The 18,908-nt window shown below is 40.3% G+C and overlaps 1 protein-coding gene across 1 annotated transcript; it reads left to right on the top strand.

Moving 5' to 3' along the window:
* Positions 1-1,511: 1,511 nt before the first annotated feature.
* Positions 1,512-17,968, top strand: gnrhr4 (gonadotropin releasing hormone receptor 4). Its single transcript, XM_070971986.1, has 5 exons — positions 1,512-1,651; positions 2,120-2,728; positions 15,289-15,493; positions 15,598-16,557; positions 16,933-17,968. Exons 2-4 carry the CDS (start codon positions 2,213-2,215, stop codon positions 16,059-16,061), a joined length of 1,185 nt encoding a protein of 394 aa, XP_070828087.1. The 5' UTR covers positions 1,512-1,651; positions 2,120-2,212; the 3' UTR covers positions 16,062-16,557; positions 16,933-17,968.
* Positions 17,969-18,908: the final 940 nt, after the last annotated feature.

The following is an 18,908-nucleotide window of genomic DNA, read 5'->3' as shown; positions in this document are numbered from 1 at the left end:
TCTTCTCAGCAAGCTTATTTTGAAAGTATGTAATTAATGATATATTTATTATAGCTAACTTGACTGCAGAGTGTTGTTCATTGAAAAATGATGCTAAGATGGTGCCTTAAAAAGTGACGAAGAGAGGTTGTGACCAAGTGTTATTATTATTATAAACTGAAAACTCAGGTTTTTGATTTGTGTGCGTCTGTTGATTCCTTATTGTTGCCTTATTATTGCCCTAAAATAACAAACAATAAAAATAATTATCAGCGAAGAGCGTATTGTTGTTCCTAGTCATTTGATTCAATGTATTCAGTATCACAACCTCTGTGGTGGAAATAAATACATAAAATGGATGAAGAGCATGCTTGCTCAACAACCATCCTCAACAGATTTCCAGCTGCTGGTCCTTCAGAGGACTGACTTCTTATAGACCTGAGAGGTTAGCTATCACGTCTCCAGACCAACTCAGAGGTAAGAGTCATGTTTCCATGGTAACAAAGCACTGACACCTGCTGACCATTGGCACCACGTGTCTAAAACGAGGACAACATGGCCATACTGACTGATTTGCTAAGGATGCTGGAGCCAGTAATGAGAAGGGAAAGCGTTTGAAGACATTTTTTAACCATTTCAACATTAAGTGGAAAAACACTTGGAGCATCCCAGTGTCAATTTTTCAATGGAACTGGGTTGATTTGCAGAAGACACTGTAGAATAGTTCATCAGAGCCACATGTTTAATGTGCTGGTAGGTGTCTGTGATTGTTAGCGGCATGATGCAGGTTGCATAATATTTAACAATACAGTGCGCAGCATCCTTCCTGTCAGAGACTGCAGGTGGAACAGATACCTTATGCTTTCATGAAAGAGTCACCAGTGTACCAGTGTACAGGAAACAGGCTCTTAGACAACAGAGCTGGAAAGAATGGTTCATTAATCTTTATTCTGCCTTTTTTCTTGTGTGGCCATGTATTGGCTGGTTGAGGAAGGTAGAAGTGAAGAGACGAACAAAAGCATTACATAGTTTAGTATTTGGTTGTGTTTCAGCAAATTAAGTATTACTTAATTGAGAATCTAAGACTGTGGAGCTGCTCTGTGCAGGTGGGCAGCAGACCACAGGAGGCTCATTCGTTGCGCCAAAATTGCAGCGATAGGAAAATAGCCTCAGACAAAAATAGAGTCCGAGATTCCATTTCATGAAATTATGAATGCGACGGATTAATGCGACGCCCTTTTTTCTACAGCGTCTCTATTTTAGTTGGCTTTGGAATGTTTTAATGGAAGAAATGTGCTATTTTATTTTATTCTTTGCACCATTATTTTGCCATGGCCAGTTATGTTGAGCAGCTCCTCTAAATTTTTATCTGAGGATACTTAGTAGAGGAGAAAATAACTTTTTTTTAGCAGATAATTTAACAAGGTGTGATGGTATTTCTACTCTGTTCCACTCCGGCCGCCGGTGGGGGCACACCCCACCCCACCTCACCCTCCAGTGGAAGAGCCGCTCCTGCAGCCCATGGACCGATCAAACCCTGATGCTGTCGCTTGTCATTGTGCGCGTCAGAGCGGTGGAATGAAGCGTGCCGAAGCAACAGCTGCGGCGACTGCAGCAGAAATACGCACAGTGAGATCCCAGTTAGCGCTCACAGCTCAGCTCTTAATTGCAGGTAAGCTATTTTTTAATCTGTCCCGGAAACTGGTTAAATTCTGATTTCTTTGCTTTTCTCTCTCCCTTCCTTCGGGGCAATTACAAAGCAAGTCGCCAGTCTTTAATTAGAAGAAGCAGTAACTGTAACTGTGAACTTTATTAATACATTTTTTCCTCACCTGTGCTGCTCAGTAATGTGCTTTCTTATATCTAAATTTCTTTCATGCTCGTTATTCACTTACGGTTGGTGTCATGACCGTCGTTGTCTTTGTGATCACTTTGCTTCTGAACATCAGATAAAAGCTTAATAACGCTTGTGCGTTAATTAAAGATGCGAGCGCCAGGAATTCCTGATGTATATCAATGTTTCAGGCGCCACTAGGGCACAGCATCCGCAGCCTGTGGCATGTATAAAACACGCAGATACAGTCCGGCTAATCATTTCTTAATTTCTTTCTTTTTGTTTTTTGTTTCTTGTTTTCCTCAGTTTTCACAGTTGAAGTTCCAGTTGGAGATGGACACAGTGTAAACGCAGACGGGATCATTTGTGCCTCCCTTCAATCAAGATCCGTCGTTCATTATGTTCCACCAGTTGACGGATCAGACAATGAACGGCAGCTGCCAGGGACCCACCTCAGTGTGCAATACGAGCGCAGATGGAGACGCGCTCCAGCTGCCCACTTTCTCCACCGCGGCCAAAGTCAGAGTCATCATCACCTTCATCCTGTGCGCAGTGTCGGCTGTGTGCAACTTGGTGGTGCTTTGGGCTGCCAGCAACGGCGGCAAGCGCAAGTCACACGTCAGGATCCTCATAATGAACCTGACAGTTGCGGACCTGCTGGTGACTTTCATCGTGATGCCCGTGGACGCGGTGTGGAACATCACAGTGCAGTGGCAGGCGGGAGACGTCGCCTGCAGGCTGCTGATGTTCATGAAACTGGTGGCGATGTACTCGTGTGCGTTTGTGACTGTGGTCATTAGCTTGGATAGACAGTCTGCCATCCTCAATCCTCTGGGCATCAGTGAGGCCAAAAGGAAAAGCAAAATCATGTTGACCGTGGCATGGACGATGAGTGTGATTCTCTCACTCCCTCAGGTAAGACCCAACACATTTGTGTGTTCTGCCACTCTGGGCCTTCACATCAAATAGGTCCCTGGTAGTACACCTCTTACATCACTGTTTGATGGCATTTTACTTGCAGGAGAATCAAACCTTGTTCAGAAAGCAGCTGAAAGTGCTGCAAGTGCGCTTTCTTAGAGAACCCAGCTTGGAAGATTTTACTGAAAAGTGCCGGTCAATTGGGACTGAAGGGAAACGTGATGAAGGAGAAGACATGTTATGTTACATCAAAAAATGCAGCTTGCTCACTAAATATGTGGTGCTCCCTGCAATACACTGAGCGCAAGTCAAACCTGAACCATCTCAAAAGGTGCACTTTTCATCCACCTGCTCTGTTCAAAGTGTCGGGTGTGACTGAATTAAGTTAAGTATAATTAAGTTTTATTGTAAAATCATTACAATAATGGTTTCAAGCTCTTAATTTGGGGTAAACTTCACAACACTTGTATGACTATGATTTACTTACTGGCTGCCAGACAAAATATGCAAAATTTCTAACAGTCCTTCAATTGGTTTGATCTGCTGAATGCAAATGAGGCAGCTGCTTGCATGAATCAAATAGGATTTCTGATCAGGTGTAGCCTGATGTCCAGGGGTCATTGACCTGGCAGGCTTTCGGGAGGTTTCAGGGAAGCCTATCAATTATTTAATCAGGTGTAAGATCAGGTTTTTATTTCTGCAGTATGGTCCTTGAGGGTTGAACTGTAAACGTGGTTTGAAATGCATACTTTACAGGCTAAAAATGCTGATACCACATGGATGACAAGTTAGCTGATAATGCATCAGTGATATGCTTATCAACCCCTGCTTTCATATAACAACACATTACAGACTTGCTAATCACACATCATCCTCAGCAGAAAAAAAGCATCGCTCGGTGCCTGCATCAGAATGCATCAAGACTTCTTGAGAGGCAACATCAATAACAGCAGACACATAGGACCGGTTTCTACTTAGCGTTGAGGAGCGTTTAAATCTCCTCGCCATGTATTGAGACACCTCTCCTGCTCCTTCCACCTCAACACTCAGGTTAAATGTTCCTTTGAAGCTGAGTGTTTGTTAAACCCTGTCTTTCATGTTTCCAATTCTGGTAGTCTTTCACTGAAAGTTAAGTCCACTGGGGCACATGTGGGGATGAATACCACATCTGCCCTCACACTGTATTCCAGCCATTCACAAGTCTGTTACTGCAAAGAGACAAAACAGCGACTCTTGTTCAGAGACAAGACTGCAGGTGCATTGACGACACAGAGGTCAGATCCTCAATATTTTACAGGGATTTTAGCAACCTGAGGATAAGCTTAGGTCGTACAGTTGAAGGGAAATTGCATTTAAAGGGTTTTCAAGTGCTGTTTCAAATATTCTGCAGTCACAATCTTTAAATGGGAGAAACTCCTGAAAACGAAAAATGATGGCATCTTTTGTTTCGGTAAGTGCTCAAAAAGGCTGTTTGTATGAAGCAGCCATATGACTCTTGTCCGTCAGGAGCAAAGGAGGAAGTCAGGTGATGTCAAAGAGAAGGAGGAGGTGTGGGTGGATGGACGGGTCAGTGTTTTAACCATGAAAACAAAGGTCCTCTAATATTTCAACCCTAACCAAGCCAGCTGTTTCACCCTGTTTCCAGTCTGTATGCTAAGCTAAGCTAAACATCTCCCACCTGTGACTTCAGATTTAATGGACGTAAACGAGAGTGGTATCAACCTTTTCATCAAACTCTCGACAAAAGTGTGAATTAAGGATAATAATAAGACCCTGTAGAGCGATATCATTTGCAGGGGGTAGAATTGAACAGTTAATGTAATCTTACTTTATTTTTTTCATTTTTGGCATCTAGTCGAACATGTCTCACGGAGGGACTGTTATTTTATTTCTAAGATTATGCTACAGACCGAGTGGGAGCAATGCAAGGTATTGGCCTCACTCTGGTGATTGAAATGAATTAAATCTAAAGAAAGCACCTACCACCTCAGCAGTCAAACATGATGCTGCTCACTAAGCATTTGTCCACTTTGATGACTGCCTTTATGTTTTTCACAGGTGGCTACAGTGACCCAGTGTGTCATAGAAATGAGATATTTGTGTGAGCCAGCAAGCATTTTTCTTACCCACATGTTTATGATGGTGATTATTTCAGCCAGTATGTGTCAGTAATGTAGGGTACAATTATCAAAATGAAAGTTCTGGGGCTACCTCACGCAGATCCCTCTTTTAAAGAAATGGAGAGAGGCGAGTCACAAACCATTGGCATGAAAGCTAAAAAGAAAGTCCAATTGAGGACTATATGTGCAGTTATCAATATAGCAAGGGTCTACATGTTACAGCCAGACAAAGGACACCAAGACCCAGTAGCAGAGTGTGGCAATAGAACAATGATTTATTAAAAAAGTATCAACAGAAAATCAGTTCTTTAGGAACGACAGAAGGAACAAAGTAACAACAGAAATACTCACTGGGTAAAAGTACCAACCAAAAACTCCAAACAGAAAATCACCTTCAACAGGGAAAAGCCAGGACCAAGATACAACAAAAAGTGACAGAGCACAAAACTAGTAAACTCGAGAAAAACTGTCTCTGAAGATTAACTCGTGACGAGGGGCAGAAGAGCTCAGGCAGCGCATCACGCGCGGGAAGCAGAGAGAATAATCTTATGAAGCCGGATGATTAGGCAGAACGAGCTGCAGGTGTGCCAGGAGATCGCCCCGTCCCTCAACACTCGCACTACAGGAGAGGGAGAGAGAAAATCAATGGGAGCAAAACCAAAAACACAACAGAAAACAGGACCACAACACTACAGTTGGTGGGAAGACGGATGAATCTATGTATTTAAGTCAAATCAATTGGCATCACAGTCACGGATAGGAAATAAGAAAGAAAGAAGAAAATTGGGAACATGCTTATGTGAAACGTATTTTTATTTATCTTTCATTTGACGATATTGCTATTGGAATTCTTACTGAGTGCATCCCTGCAAGCTTTTAATGACATGCATGTGTAAGGCTCAGGCATGTTTGAAGAGTCAGGCACTGTTGTGTTTTTTACTGGTGGTCTGAATCACTCAACATCTCTCAGTTTATCTGCAACATGCTAAAAAATGCCAAGATTTACTTGAAAACCCTTCATCTTGAATTGTCAAATAAGACTAATAATGCGCTGCACTCGTCACCTTTTCACAGTGTTTGTCATTATTTCCAGAGCCAGTAACAAGTAATGTTGCAGATTTCATGACAGCTACATCACCCTACATGTGACGTGTGGCCTGATTTGGACTTTTTTAAACCTTCATCTGACACAGTCTTGATTTAGCGACTGAGAGTGTACACAGAACTTAAAAGATATGAGAAGAAATACACAGCCAACTCCCAACTCTGAGTGGCTCGTGCTGCTGTGCATCTGAAGCCTTGTCTTAGTGGAGGCAGCAGAAATGGTGGCTGCAATGATAGTCGTCTAAATATGTCTGTCTTTTATGACTGATTTGTCATGCAAAACTACAGTTACGGCCACAGTAGTTTTCAGCCTCATGCTGTGGTTGGCTGATGGTATTCTAATGAGCTGCAGTGTTTCTTAATATAACGCTCTTCCTGCGGCGCTACACTACCACAGCCGGGAGCCACTTTGAACCACTGACCTCTGAGAAACTGTTTCCTGCGAAGAAACTTCTGCGAAGCTTCTTCAGAAGGTAAACAGTTATCTCAAAAAGCCTTTTGCTATTTATTTTTGTATTTTTATATCAACAATTTATCAAATGACAGCATGTTTGGAGGTGTTTCTTCCAGACGTAGCAAAAGCTAAAAAGCACTGAGTAAACCCTAGTAACCTATCCAACACAAAATGGCATACCAAGTTAGCAACTAGTGAACATAATGGAGCATTTAGCAGCTCAAAGGCAGGTATTTCTCTCAGCAGTTGAGAAAAATAAGAAAACAAGGTGCTTACAGAAGATTAACAAGCAGTAATTTGAACCCTATCGCAAGCCCTTCAGGTTGAAGAAAATGCAGCTTTTCAACAGCAATCCAAAGTATTATCTTGAAATAAAAACATCTTAACAGCATTTAATCTTGACCTAGTACGTCCTGGTGTGAGCTGTTCAAAGTACTAATTAGAGAACTGAGCACTTTCCAATTAAAAACTTTTTCAGTGCATTTAACATTGATTGCTGCAGAGCTCTCCTGGTCTCATTCAGAGACCAGAGCAGAGCTGAAAGAGAGAGAATATTTGGCAGAGGTAGACAGACAACATGGCTTCAGATGAATACTGATGTTGCTCCTTGTTAACTGGAAGTGTAAATAAGCAACTGTTCCCCTGATCAGCTTCATAAGGTCATTACATGCCATTGTTTTAATTACAGCTAATTTTGTGGTTATGGTTGACAAAAGCAAATATAAGTTGGAGGTCTGTGACACAAACTCCAATCTCCCACATGAGGATGCTCCACATACCCATTCACTACCCAGACCTCCTTAAAGGACACCGTACTTCCTGAATCAGCACTGAGCGTTGGCGGTGGATATATAGTACTATAGATCATGAGCTGTGAAATCATTGACGGCTGAAAAATGCAGCACCAGGGAAAAAAGCAGGATAGAGCTCAGCAAAAAAAAGTTGATCCAAGCTAATTTTTGCAACATCATTTGGGTGAAACAGCTGAGCAGTCTGTAACTGTGTCACCTTGCCAGTCTTGAGATCCTGCACTTTATTGCTCATGTAATTACTCAAGAGTTGCAAAATTTGCCTTCATACTAGTGGAGAATAAACTCCGTCCAAACTGGACTTTCTGGTCCATCTCCTTACTGATAACCTGAAGCAACCAGCCCTCAGCAACATGACCCCTCATGTTTTTTTTATTATCCTGTGTTATTATTGGTGTGAACGCCATCTAATTCATGTTCTGGAATTCTGCTTTTGGGGCATTAGCTTTGATAGACACGACTACAATGAAGAACAGGAGAGGAGAAGAGATTTAGAATTCTAATGCATGTGTAAAATACCAATACGCCTGCAATTGATCTCTGGGTTGTACAGCTGACATTTTGTCGTATTACCAACACTCAATACAGAGCTGCTGGAGCCCTGGACTGCCATTGTCTCCGTTGTGGAAGGCCACAGGACCAAATCTCCATTTGTAATATGACTAAAAGTGAAGAAATAAATATTTTTGAGATGCTAGAGTATTGTACAGTATAGCGTAACACAGCTGTTTGTACTGGACATAAAAGCTGGGTTTGTTATAAAGGAGCAATGGCTACTGTTTTTTTCTTTCTTTTTTCAGATTGTTGAGTTAAAAGAAAAATACAGTGAGATAAAATGAGCAGGAAGTTTCATTTGCAAGCCATTTCTACTCTGAGCTTTGCACCTGTATCACAAGTGTCGATGAATCAGTCAGTTTATCTGTGATCCTCCTGACACAGGGGTGTACAGACAGCTGGAGACCCTCCAGCATGAACTGTTTCCAGCTATGTGTACTTATACATCACAGCCTGAAGCTCACAGTGGAGAACTGAATGAGATCAGGTCAGCTCTTCACACTTCAATATCAAATGTACTGAAAAAGTTTTTAATTGTAAAGTTAAGGGCTCAGTTGCTCAGTTATCTAAATAGTTTTTGAACATGGAGCAGTTTACACAGATATGTGGTAGGTGGAGATTAAATGCCTTTAAAATGACTTTGTTTTAAGATGATACTTCGAATTGCTGTTTTTAATTTCCAGCACTTTCCGGCACGTTCTACAGTCTGAAGGGCCTCCGATAGGGTTCAAATTATTGCTTGTTAACCTAAAAGAAAAGGCAGTGACTCCACTTCTGAAAGCACCTGTTTTTCTTTTTTCCTCATCATCTTTTATGTGTGTGTCACATTGTACAAAGTTCAGACAATGGTGACTACGCAGCAGCCATTTGTTTTCAGTTTGACATTTCATTACAGGAGGTATTAAACCTGCAGAAGAGTTAATTTGTAGAGAATAAGTGAAATTGTTATATAGTACAATATGAGCCACCCTGATATTTATTTTAGCTTTACAGGAAGTATTAAGTTGTCATTGCACTGAGGTAATAATATGTGTATCTCTATATAGATCTACTGTGATCTTTTCACCATGTCTGTAAAGCATTTTATTGTCAATTGTCACTGTCAATTAATAATCAAACTAAAGTCACAACAACAAAATGATACACTTCAATTAGAGAAAGCCATTTTAAAGATTAAGAAAAACCACGAACACAGAAAATCTTAACTTCACTTAAGGTCCACTGGCATTTTCGAGGCCTTTCAGCTGCATCTCACTGTCCTCAGTCCTCTGAAGAGGACCATAAGATCATCACAGTCCAACCCTTACATGTCTTACATAGTTATATATCCTATATAGCACAAAAATATCAGTGAGTCTGGGATGACGTGGGGTACAATGAAACAGATGCTAAATAAGCAGGTAAATATGACTTTATATTTTCTGGTTTGATTGATTGATTCTCAGCTGAATACGAACAGAAATGCGTAGAAAAATATATTACTTCTTAATATATTCACTGATATTAACATTTCAAACAGATCTACACTACATGTTGTCTTATGAAAACATCAAAAAAAGGGAAAATAAAGTTTTTAAGCAAAAGCCCCCGTGTCAAGTTTTCAGCAGGACCCTCCCTGGAGGTTTCAAGGTTGAACTCCTGAATAATGAGCGGATGTGAGTATATAACCCTTCAGGCTAGTTCCTGCTCTAACTCATTTACATGAGGAGTTTCTTCAAGAAATTCTAACTCTTAAGAGTTGCAGAAGTTGGAAACATTAAGTTATGTGTGAACATCCTCAGTTCCAGTCGCAGGTGGACCCTTACACAGATTGGTGATGACTGTGAAGTGGGCAGTCTCTTAAGTTTCTGCCTATTCCAGCAGAAGAAGAGAAATTAAATTTCACTTTTGAAAGAAGTTTCCCCAACATTTCCCCCTCAGCCTGTTTGTATCACAGCTGTCTCAACAGATCATTACAGCAATAACACACTCAAGGTTGGGCTATAAGGCACTTGGCACTCATCTTCTGATCTACAGCACTCACCAGTGTTTTATATTCATGTCGCATTTCTCACCGTATTGTGTGCATTTAGATTTTGACTTATTTGTTTTATTTTGTAGTGAAGTAGGTTGGACCCTAATTGTGAATTTGGGCTCACGGTTCCTATATACAGAGTATATATGTTTGCAAGCACTGAGAAATGTAACTCATCTATTTTTAATGTTTCAACAGGAGCCTGTTTCTCAGGACGCTGGCTGCGATGTGATTTGCGCTCAGCTTTGACTCATGATCATCCAGACGTTATCAGTCCGTTCAAGATCATACATTCCTCTCATTAATATTTTCAGTATTCATTCTGTAATGTTCTGAACATTAATGCGAAATTTAAGTGCATCTAATGATGCCAAATTATTCATGCAGTGATATTTAAGGTCTATAGACAAGATGAGTCATATTCTTATGGTATTCACATGTCTGTGTCTGTCATTCATGGATTGTCACTACAGAGAAATCACTGTCAGCTAAAGTACTCCAATAATAAGTTACTTTTCAGGCTGGAAGCAGAGGGATAACTCTTTTGAATTATTAACTAGAATACATGTTCTGTTTGTTCAGCAAAGCATGTTCAGTGCTAAACCATAAGAATCATTTGACTTGGCTCTATGTTGAGGTCCACCCTCATTCCAATGGGCTTGAAAAAGCATATAGCTTGTTGGTGAAGGTGAAAGGCAGGACTTGCCTCATTGTCACCACTGAGGTGCCCTTGAGCAGTGCTCATAACTTCAGCTGGTCCAGTGGTTCTGGTCAGTGGCCAGACTGTGGCTGAACTGAGCCATGCCCAGGTGCGAATGCGTTCAGGGTGTTCCTGCAAAAGAAGGCATTGCCCTCAGTGAAACTGGACTAAATAAACAGTCAATCTCAGAGCAGCACTGAAGAAGGAAGGCCATAAGGTCCCAAAAAATCCATCTGAAATCTCACTCCAAGCGAGTGAGAGCTTTTTTAAAGCTTTGCCTCTTAACTTTGAGTGATTGGTCACTTTATTTTTTTCTCCGCCCTCCTTTTCGCTCCCAACCACCAGTTGGTGGTGATTGTTGGAACAGTGGAAAGACAAGTTTTATTTAGTTTCTGTCGACTTTGAATGAAGTGTGTTTTATTATGTTCAATGGAGCCTGGAGGCTTTGGTGATGGGGGTTTAGTGGCTGTTTGTGGACTCAAAAACGATCTTACTCTTTAACAAAAAGGTGTCTCTGTAGGGATCCTTTCCATTATGTTGTCAGGCACAAAGAATAACAATCTGTGCCTGTCAGTGAGCGCTCTTGCTCAATAGTCAATTTAAAAAATGGCTGTGCTCATTAGTCCTTTGGACACAAAAATGTGGCCGAAATTTTTCGTATTTGTCCTGGATGTTGAAATCTTCCAGGACAGGCAGACTGACACCAATTATTTCTGACTTGAACTCTGTTTGAAATCCAAAATTACTTGCTGTAATGAATTTCATTTGTTTCGGCCAATACAAGAAGAACTGTCAATTATCACTTCCATGAGGCTGTTCTCAGCAGACAGATCACAGACCGTTTATAGTTTACATTATGTTCTTTCAAATTTTGATTAAGAGGTATTATTTCGCCTTAACAGCAAAAAAGCGGTCAGGTTGCTTAAAATATGGCCAATGCATTTTGACTGTTATATCTCAAAAACAAGCACAGTTCCTGGATTCCCTGGATAGTTGTTTTTCTTCCTGAAGTAGAAAATGTCTCTTTTTCAGGAAAACATTAATCCCTAATGGAGATTGATGAAAGTGTTGTCTTGAAAGATGCTGCTATTTTCTTGTTATTAAACCTTTACTAAAACCCCTTCCTATTCCTGTGCAATTAGCCTAAAACACGCACCTAACACTTATCCAAATTAGACTAAAAGCTCTTCTTCGAGTCCATGCCTGGTTTGGGCTCCTTTGAAATGTAACACTGAAGTTTTTTCCTCAGCAGTCAGAATCACTGTCCTACTGGCATTGAGTAATACAAGTCTGAATGCATTGAAGTTGTGTTTATTTCCATGTGAATATTTGTTGCAAATAGATGCCCGCAGATGACTATAACTAGGTCTTATTAGCTGGAAAACACAATAGGACCACAGCATGAAACCTTACTCTAGTCCAAGTTCAATAAAAACTAATAACAGTGACATAGAAACTGAATGTTTTACATGTTTTCCTAATGGTATGTCCTGATGTTCAAAAAACAAAACAAACAAAAATGACCATTGACTATATTTATGTTAGGCCATCTTGTTTTGTGTATCTATACATATATTTCAGCTAAATATAGATCTTTACATGAAAGAAGAGGATGAGTCACTTCCTTTCAACGCAGACTCTTGTTTGCTGTTGTCGCTGTGAACAAGAAATGGAAGATTGTAACTGGTCAGCTGAGGTGTCAGTTGAAATGTCAGAGTGCAGTGGCCATTTTGAAACAAACATATCACCTGTGCATACATGTTTACTGGAGTTTTAACAGAGAAAGTGTGGAAGTGTTATCGATTGGTAGATTACTGACACTTCATTGGTGAGTTGCCTCAATTTCATAATTGGTTGTGTGTTTGTTGTTGGTGTTGATTGTGCCTGCTGTTGTGATTGTATCTGAAAATGGTTTGCATCAACTGATTTATGCGTTCCAATGATGCATACCATGAGCACAAACTGGCTCAGTCACAGAAAGGCACATTAGATGGGACAGGGGCATGCAGAAACCTAGATCAGGTCATGTGGGAAAGCATTTTGGAAAGGCTTGGAAAAATAGCATTTTGATGCTAAAACATGTACTTCAAAGGAAATCTGAATATTTGGCATATTTGAATACATAAGGATTACTACAGGGAAGCTGAGATTGTGACTGACAGTAATTATTTAAATTTTAACCTTTATATTTGACTATTTTATGCTCTGTCCTTCCACCTAAATCCACCCAGCACTGTCCGAAATCATACCATATGTTTGTTTTAAATGTAAGTTTAAATGCGCTGGTGCATATAGTACAAAGACAGTATTTAAAGCTGAAAAATGTATGCATATCAGTACGTATAATGTGTGCTGACATAACATATTTTAGCAGAGCACCATCCTATGTAGATCTGGAAGCACTGTCTAAACATTTAATAAATGGTTTATCACACAATACAATGTATTTGCATCTAGTCAGTCACTTCCCAGTGCCCATATATGACATTAATATATACTTTATATTCTCTATCATCTTGTTCCAGCATTTCAAACACTGAATTAAACCCGTCTTCATATGACCACACCGATCCATCAAGTAAAAATGTTCAGGATCTTCTGAATGTTTATTATTTTATACACATTTCCTCAGATTCAACCTGACATATTTGCTGTATTTCTAAACTTTTAATTTTCCACTCGAATGTAAGATAAACTTGGCCAAACACCATGATTTTTTTACTGATTGACAGTGAGTGACAGGAAGATTAAGAGGTAAAAAAAAAATATATCACCATAACCATATCCTTCGACAGAGACATGTCTCAGACATCATAATGGCATGTTTGATATTTCTCCTCCGGACTGGAAAACGTTCTGTGTGGCCTCAGCCTTTGAATATCCACACAAAGCAAAGTTTATTCTAGTCCTTTGAAAAGTGAACTATATTGTGTTCATCCAAAGATCCACACAGGCTTCACAGATTCACACAGTATGCTGGAGGAAAAACAGGGGGGTCTTGCGCATAAAGCAGAGTTATCCCTGCTGACCTGGGCTGATTTACTGACTCACTTCCGGTGGCTCAGCTGTTGTAAAGCTCAGCCTGTGCAGGACATTTCATCTGCACTGTGATATCTGATGGCCTCAAAGAAACTGCACCAAATGGCCAGGAGCAACACTGCTGCTGTTTTCATTTTCTCTGCTCAGAAGCTGCTAGGTACTCTCACTTAAGTTTTAGCCTTGAGGTTTGACTCTTTCTTGTGATTTGTGACTGTTTACTTGCTTCATTTGTCCAGAAGAATTGCAATTACTGTCCTTTACTTTAACAGATGATCAGATGGGCACATAACTCACAGTGAGCACAGTGTCTCAGGAGCCCAGATGTCTCATGGGATTGTCTTTCCTGCAAGATAAATATAGTTTTTGTTTTCTAAAGAGCAGAAAACTTTCTGTGTCCAGTGAAAAACATTAAATTTGGGTCACGTTGATGACAGTATGCAGACATAAACACCTTCATCAGTCGAATAGACATACTAATCTCATTTCAAAATGGCAAGGACATTTTTAGCTCTTAAAGTTATATTATTATATTTAGACAATTTGTCAGTTAATAACACACAACATTGAAGAATTCAAGTCACGCACATTTCTAATTCATCTTACTGTCAAACTCTGAAAGGTTGTTTAATACTCAGTTATGAGTCACTTGTGAACACAATTACAACACCCCCCAAATGCCTCTCATTCTCCCATGTGCACATAAACTTAAACTGATGGAGAAGCCATGCCAGGCAGTGACCTGACTCAAGCGTTCCAGCATGCCTGTATGTACACTGGGTGCTTTCCACGTGGCCAGCGTGGCTTCTCTCACATCTCTTCCTGATGTCTTCCTGGCCCCATGGACATGTGATAGAGAGAGTGAGATTTTAGTTTCCAAATAGCACACCCCTGATCACTCTAGCATCATTTTGAAGTGATGGCAATTACTGATGATGTGCAGCATCTGCACTGCCATGTAATGTGGTGACATAACACAGATCTAAAGAAAAGAACCTGATGCCTGCTGCTTTAATTATACTGATTATAGGTCTGTAATGACGTCAGGGCGACATGAAATGCGAGTGATATAAATAACAACAAAAAAAGAATTAAATTTGTGTAATACAGGGAGAACTGATTAGACACGAGGCAGCAATTACAATCAGCTGTAAATGCTCTGAATAAGCCCAATAAGTTGTCTGTGAAAGGTTGCATGTACACTAAGTCTGCCATTCACTGGCTCAGGTTGGATATGTGGGTCTGTGAAATATTAGGATATCTGATTTTTCCTGAAAAGAAGAAGAACTGATAAAAAGTAGAAAAAATGCATGTTTCATGATTTATTCATGACTGAAATGAAAAACTAAAGAACCTCAGGCGATACTCCTATTAGGTTTTGCCAAATCTACAGTATTACAACTATGTAATGCAATATTATTAATATTACATTATTGCTGTTACCACAGCAGCCTGGTTGCTCCTTTTACTGTCATCAGATCAGCTGACCAATCAATAATCGATAGATTCCAATCAAAGGAGTGCTGTCTGGTAAGAAACTTCCACATAGAACACACTTGTGGTTCCTTGCTGGAAGCTTCTCCAGAAGCTTCCTCTCTCCTCGTCTTCTCTGAGATGGATTGGCACATTTCTGATGATGAGAGACTTCAGCTGATTTCCAGGAGCTGGAGGAGCGATAAATTACCTCAATGAAAAGCGCAGATTCTGTCTGTTTGACCAATTTTGATTTATTGCTGAGCAAAATCCTTCTTGTATTTTCATACAGATGTTCATATTTCACAATGTGACCATCACAGTCCCAGAGAACTTCACCCAGTGCACCACCCATGGCAGTTTTGTCCAGCACTGGCAGGAGACCCTCTACAACATGTTCACCTTTGTGTGCCTCTTCCTCCTGCCTTTGGTCATCATGATCTTCTGCTACACACGAATCCTTATCGAGATTTCCAGCCGCATGGCCCGGAGTAACTGTAAGTCCTGTGTTTTCTTCAGAGTCTGCAATTCAAATACATTTTCTGAGACCTGAGCAGTTGTGTATGACAAAGATGGTGTTTTTTTTTTTATTTTCTTCTAGTTATATCGAGAGATGTGCATCTCCGCCGCTCCCACAATAACATCCCTAAAGCTCGGATGAGGACACTTAAGATGAGCATTGTCATTGTAACGTCATTCATCATCTGCTGGACCCCGTACTACCTGCTCGGCCTGTGGTATTGGTTGTTCCCTGAAAAAATGGAGGAGACGGTCTCTCATTCACTCACGCATATGCTGTTTATCTTTGGCCTCTTCAACGCCTGTCTAGACCCCATCACTTATGGTTTGTTTACCATTCATCTTCACCAGGGTCTTAAGAGATGCTGTCGAAGTGCAAACACAGGGACCGAATTAGAAAACAACACTTGCCTTATGCACATGACTCGTTTGTCGTCTCAGAGGCAGATCGCTTCAGGCAACCACACTACAGACGGAGAGGAGGGAAACGACAGCAGCAGCACGAAAAGTGCCTCAAGGCCAATCATCCCAATAAGCAAGATGTAATGGCTTAAAGGATTTCAATAAAAGATTCTCTGCTCATAATCAGTTTTGAGCTTAGTCTTTCTCTGCAGATGACAGCCAGTTCAATGATTTTGCTCTATTGTTGGTTGAATGTGTTGACTTTCGTTGTGCTGATGCAGTTGATGGTGTGTTACAGCAGTGTGTAACAACTTGTTTGTTCATCTCATGTTTCATCCCACATGCTGTGATACCAGATCAGGTTTTGACAAAATGCTGCAGAGTTACGCGTGTCATTGCTATTTCGCAGCAGTTACAAAATCACCATGACTGGCTGAGCGTCTCACACAGTACTGATCAGATCACAAAGGAACTGAAAGGCACAGTATGTAATGAATGTTTGATGATGTTGTGAAGTAGCGTGGGATGATGGGAGGTGTTCTTCAAACAACCACCATTGCCAATGAAAATCTATGTAACATGACTGAGGCAGAATTGTTCAGGAGGTAATGTATTTAAGTTCTATATACATAATGTTGGGGCTGCACAGTGGCGCAGCAGGTAGTGTGCGTGCCTCACAGCAAGAAGGTTGCCGGTTCGATCCCCGGGTCAGGCGGGGCCTCTCTGTGTGAAGTTTGCATGTTCTTCCCGTGCATGCGTGGGTTCTCTCCAGGTACTCCGGCTTCCTCCCACAGACCAAAAACATGCTCATTAGGTTAATTGATGACTCTAAATTGTCCGTAGGTGTGAGTGTGAATGTTTGTTTGTCATTACATGTGGCCCTGCAATCGGCTGGCAACCGGTTCAGGGTGTACCCTGCCTCTCGCCCATTGTAGCTGGGATAGGCTCCAGCCCCCCGCAACCCCGAAAGGGACAGGCGGTATAGATAATGGATGGATGGATACATAATGTTTAGTTACTTCCTCACTCTCTGATGTTTCCTGTGTTTCCCTGAAAGTTGTGGAGGGGATGACCAAATGAAACAAACTTTGAATTAAGCTATTTATTCTCTGGGTTTGAACCTTGTTGGAAACATTGGAGTAATGTATCTACACAACTCAACTAAACTTTTTTTTAGACATTTCAATGTGAAAATGTGACATATACCTTTACCCATGTAGGAAAGTTTAAATTCAGGTCAAGATGATGACAAATCAGCTGAAAGTTGCCATAAATATGAAATATACGTTTCATCATCACTGTTGGTAACCCCCCCCCCACACACACACACAACTGCTGGGCTTTACTGGTTAGATATTTGATGTCTGTGTGTATGTTGTTAAAGATAATCAATTAGATATAAACTCTCTGTGATTAGAATTATTGTTTTTTTGATTACATATAAGGATTCCCTCTGGTAATCATTGCTTATTGACTGGAAACTGCTGTCTCCTCTCGTAGCGCGCTGTGTTTGCAGTATAAAAGACTTTGATTTTGTTTCATTGCAAAATTAAATGTTATGATATTTATTTACCATGATGGCCTTTTAAACCAATGTTATGGCATACTGTACTACTTATTGAATGTACCTGCATTGTGGATGTGTTATTAACTGTGTGATTTGTCCAAGATCAGTTCTGTCTTTACTGCGTTGCACAAAACTCACACTGAAGTAAAAAAGCTCTGTGAGCTCATGCCTTTTGCTGTATTTTAGATCAGTATTACTATTGTTATTATTATGTTGTGAATTGTGTTGCGTGATAAGAAAACAGCTTGATTTCAACCTGAAACTTTAAAATTGTGATACTGTAAAGTTAACTTTGAACAAATATAGTAATGCATTTTTCTGATGTGTTGTTGCAGCAGATTCCTGTTCCCAAAAAAGAAAATTAATATTTGTTTCTTTGTTTGCATGATATTGTTTCTTTCTGGAAGTTATGTAAGATGTTGTTACATGTTATGTACACTTGCAATGTGTTTATTTGTTGAATTAAAAAAAAATCTGCCCCCCCCCCCCACTGCATTGATTGATGCACACACATTCACACTGAGCTCATGTATATTTGTTATGAGCTGGAAATGGCTCAATCAGAGAAAATGAGAAAATCTTTAAGGTTCTGGGATGATGATGCTTTCAGTGCACAGTGGCTAATATATTGTATTGAGCCACTGAATGATATATTTGTCTTTCAATAAATCTCTGTAAATTACCCAGATCAATTTAACTTGAACAAATCATTGTAGCTGTGGCTACTAATACCATTGACATGACAGTGACACAATCTAGATATACATGTTCTTTCTACCTAAATTTAAGTTCTCTCTTGTCCTTGTAAAACAGAAGTTGAGAAAACAACAGGATTGTTACTAGATGAACCTTATGGTGAGATTGTTTTTTCGACTGCTGCTTTCAAGGTCAAGAATGAACCTCGGACCTCAGATTTTTTAGCCAACATAGGCTTGAAAAAACAAACTGAAAACAGTCACAACAAACAGAAATGTGAACAATTCCCTGACAGCTGGACAAGCACATCATGTGGTGGTGTGAAAACAGCTACTAACTGGACCTCGTGCTGAGATTATTTTCCCAACTGTGTTTTCCACTGTCCACAATGAACTTCCTCAGCATCAGAGAAGAGTTTTCAAAGTTGATTTTCAACTATTTCCTCACAGTAGCCTCATCTCAAGCCCCTCTATCATTTCTGTGGCCTCTGACAGAAAGTTTCAACGCTTATTTTGAGTAAACCCCCAAGAAGTTGCATTCACACAGTTCATGTGACGGCTGACTGGACACCACAGGGGAACTGCGTGAAAACAGCATTTTCAAAACTCTGCCTTTTCAGATTTGAGTATAATTGGTCAAACATCAAGAATCCAATTCTGCAACAGTAGTTGTCAGAGATGTGATCAGGCCATTGTACAACACCTGCTGCAAGAATAATGCCCTTATGA

This window comes from Chaetodon trifascialis, chromosome 10 (genome assembly GCF_039877785.1).
Source record: "Chaetodon trifascialis isolate fChaTrf1 chromosome 10, fChaTrf1.hap1, whole genome shotgun sequence".
In the NCBI taxonomy this organism is placed as follows: domain Eukaryota; kingdom Metazoa; phylum Chordata; class Actinopteri; order Chaetodontiformes; family Chaetodontidae; genus Chaetodon; species Chaetodon trifascialis.
This window is presented reverse-complemented; position numbering and strand designations above follow the sequence as displayed.

Bases quoted from the DNA above. Each gene is read 5' to 3' on its own strand.
- gnrhr4 (XM_070971986.1), top strand. From the start codon at position 2,213: ATGTTCCACCAGTTGACGGATCAGACAATGAACGGCAGCTGCCAGGGA. The intron at 2,729-15,288 runs GTAAGACCCAAC...ATTTTCATACAG, and splicing joins TGATTCTCTCACTCCCTCAG to ATGTTCATATTTCACAATGT. The intron at 15,494-15,597 runs GTAAGTCCTGTG...ATTTTCTTCTAG, and splicing joins CCGCATGGCCCGGAGTAACT to TTATATCGAGAGATGTGCAT.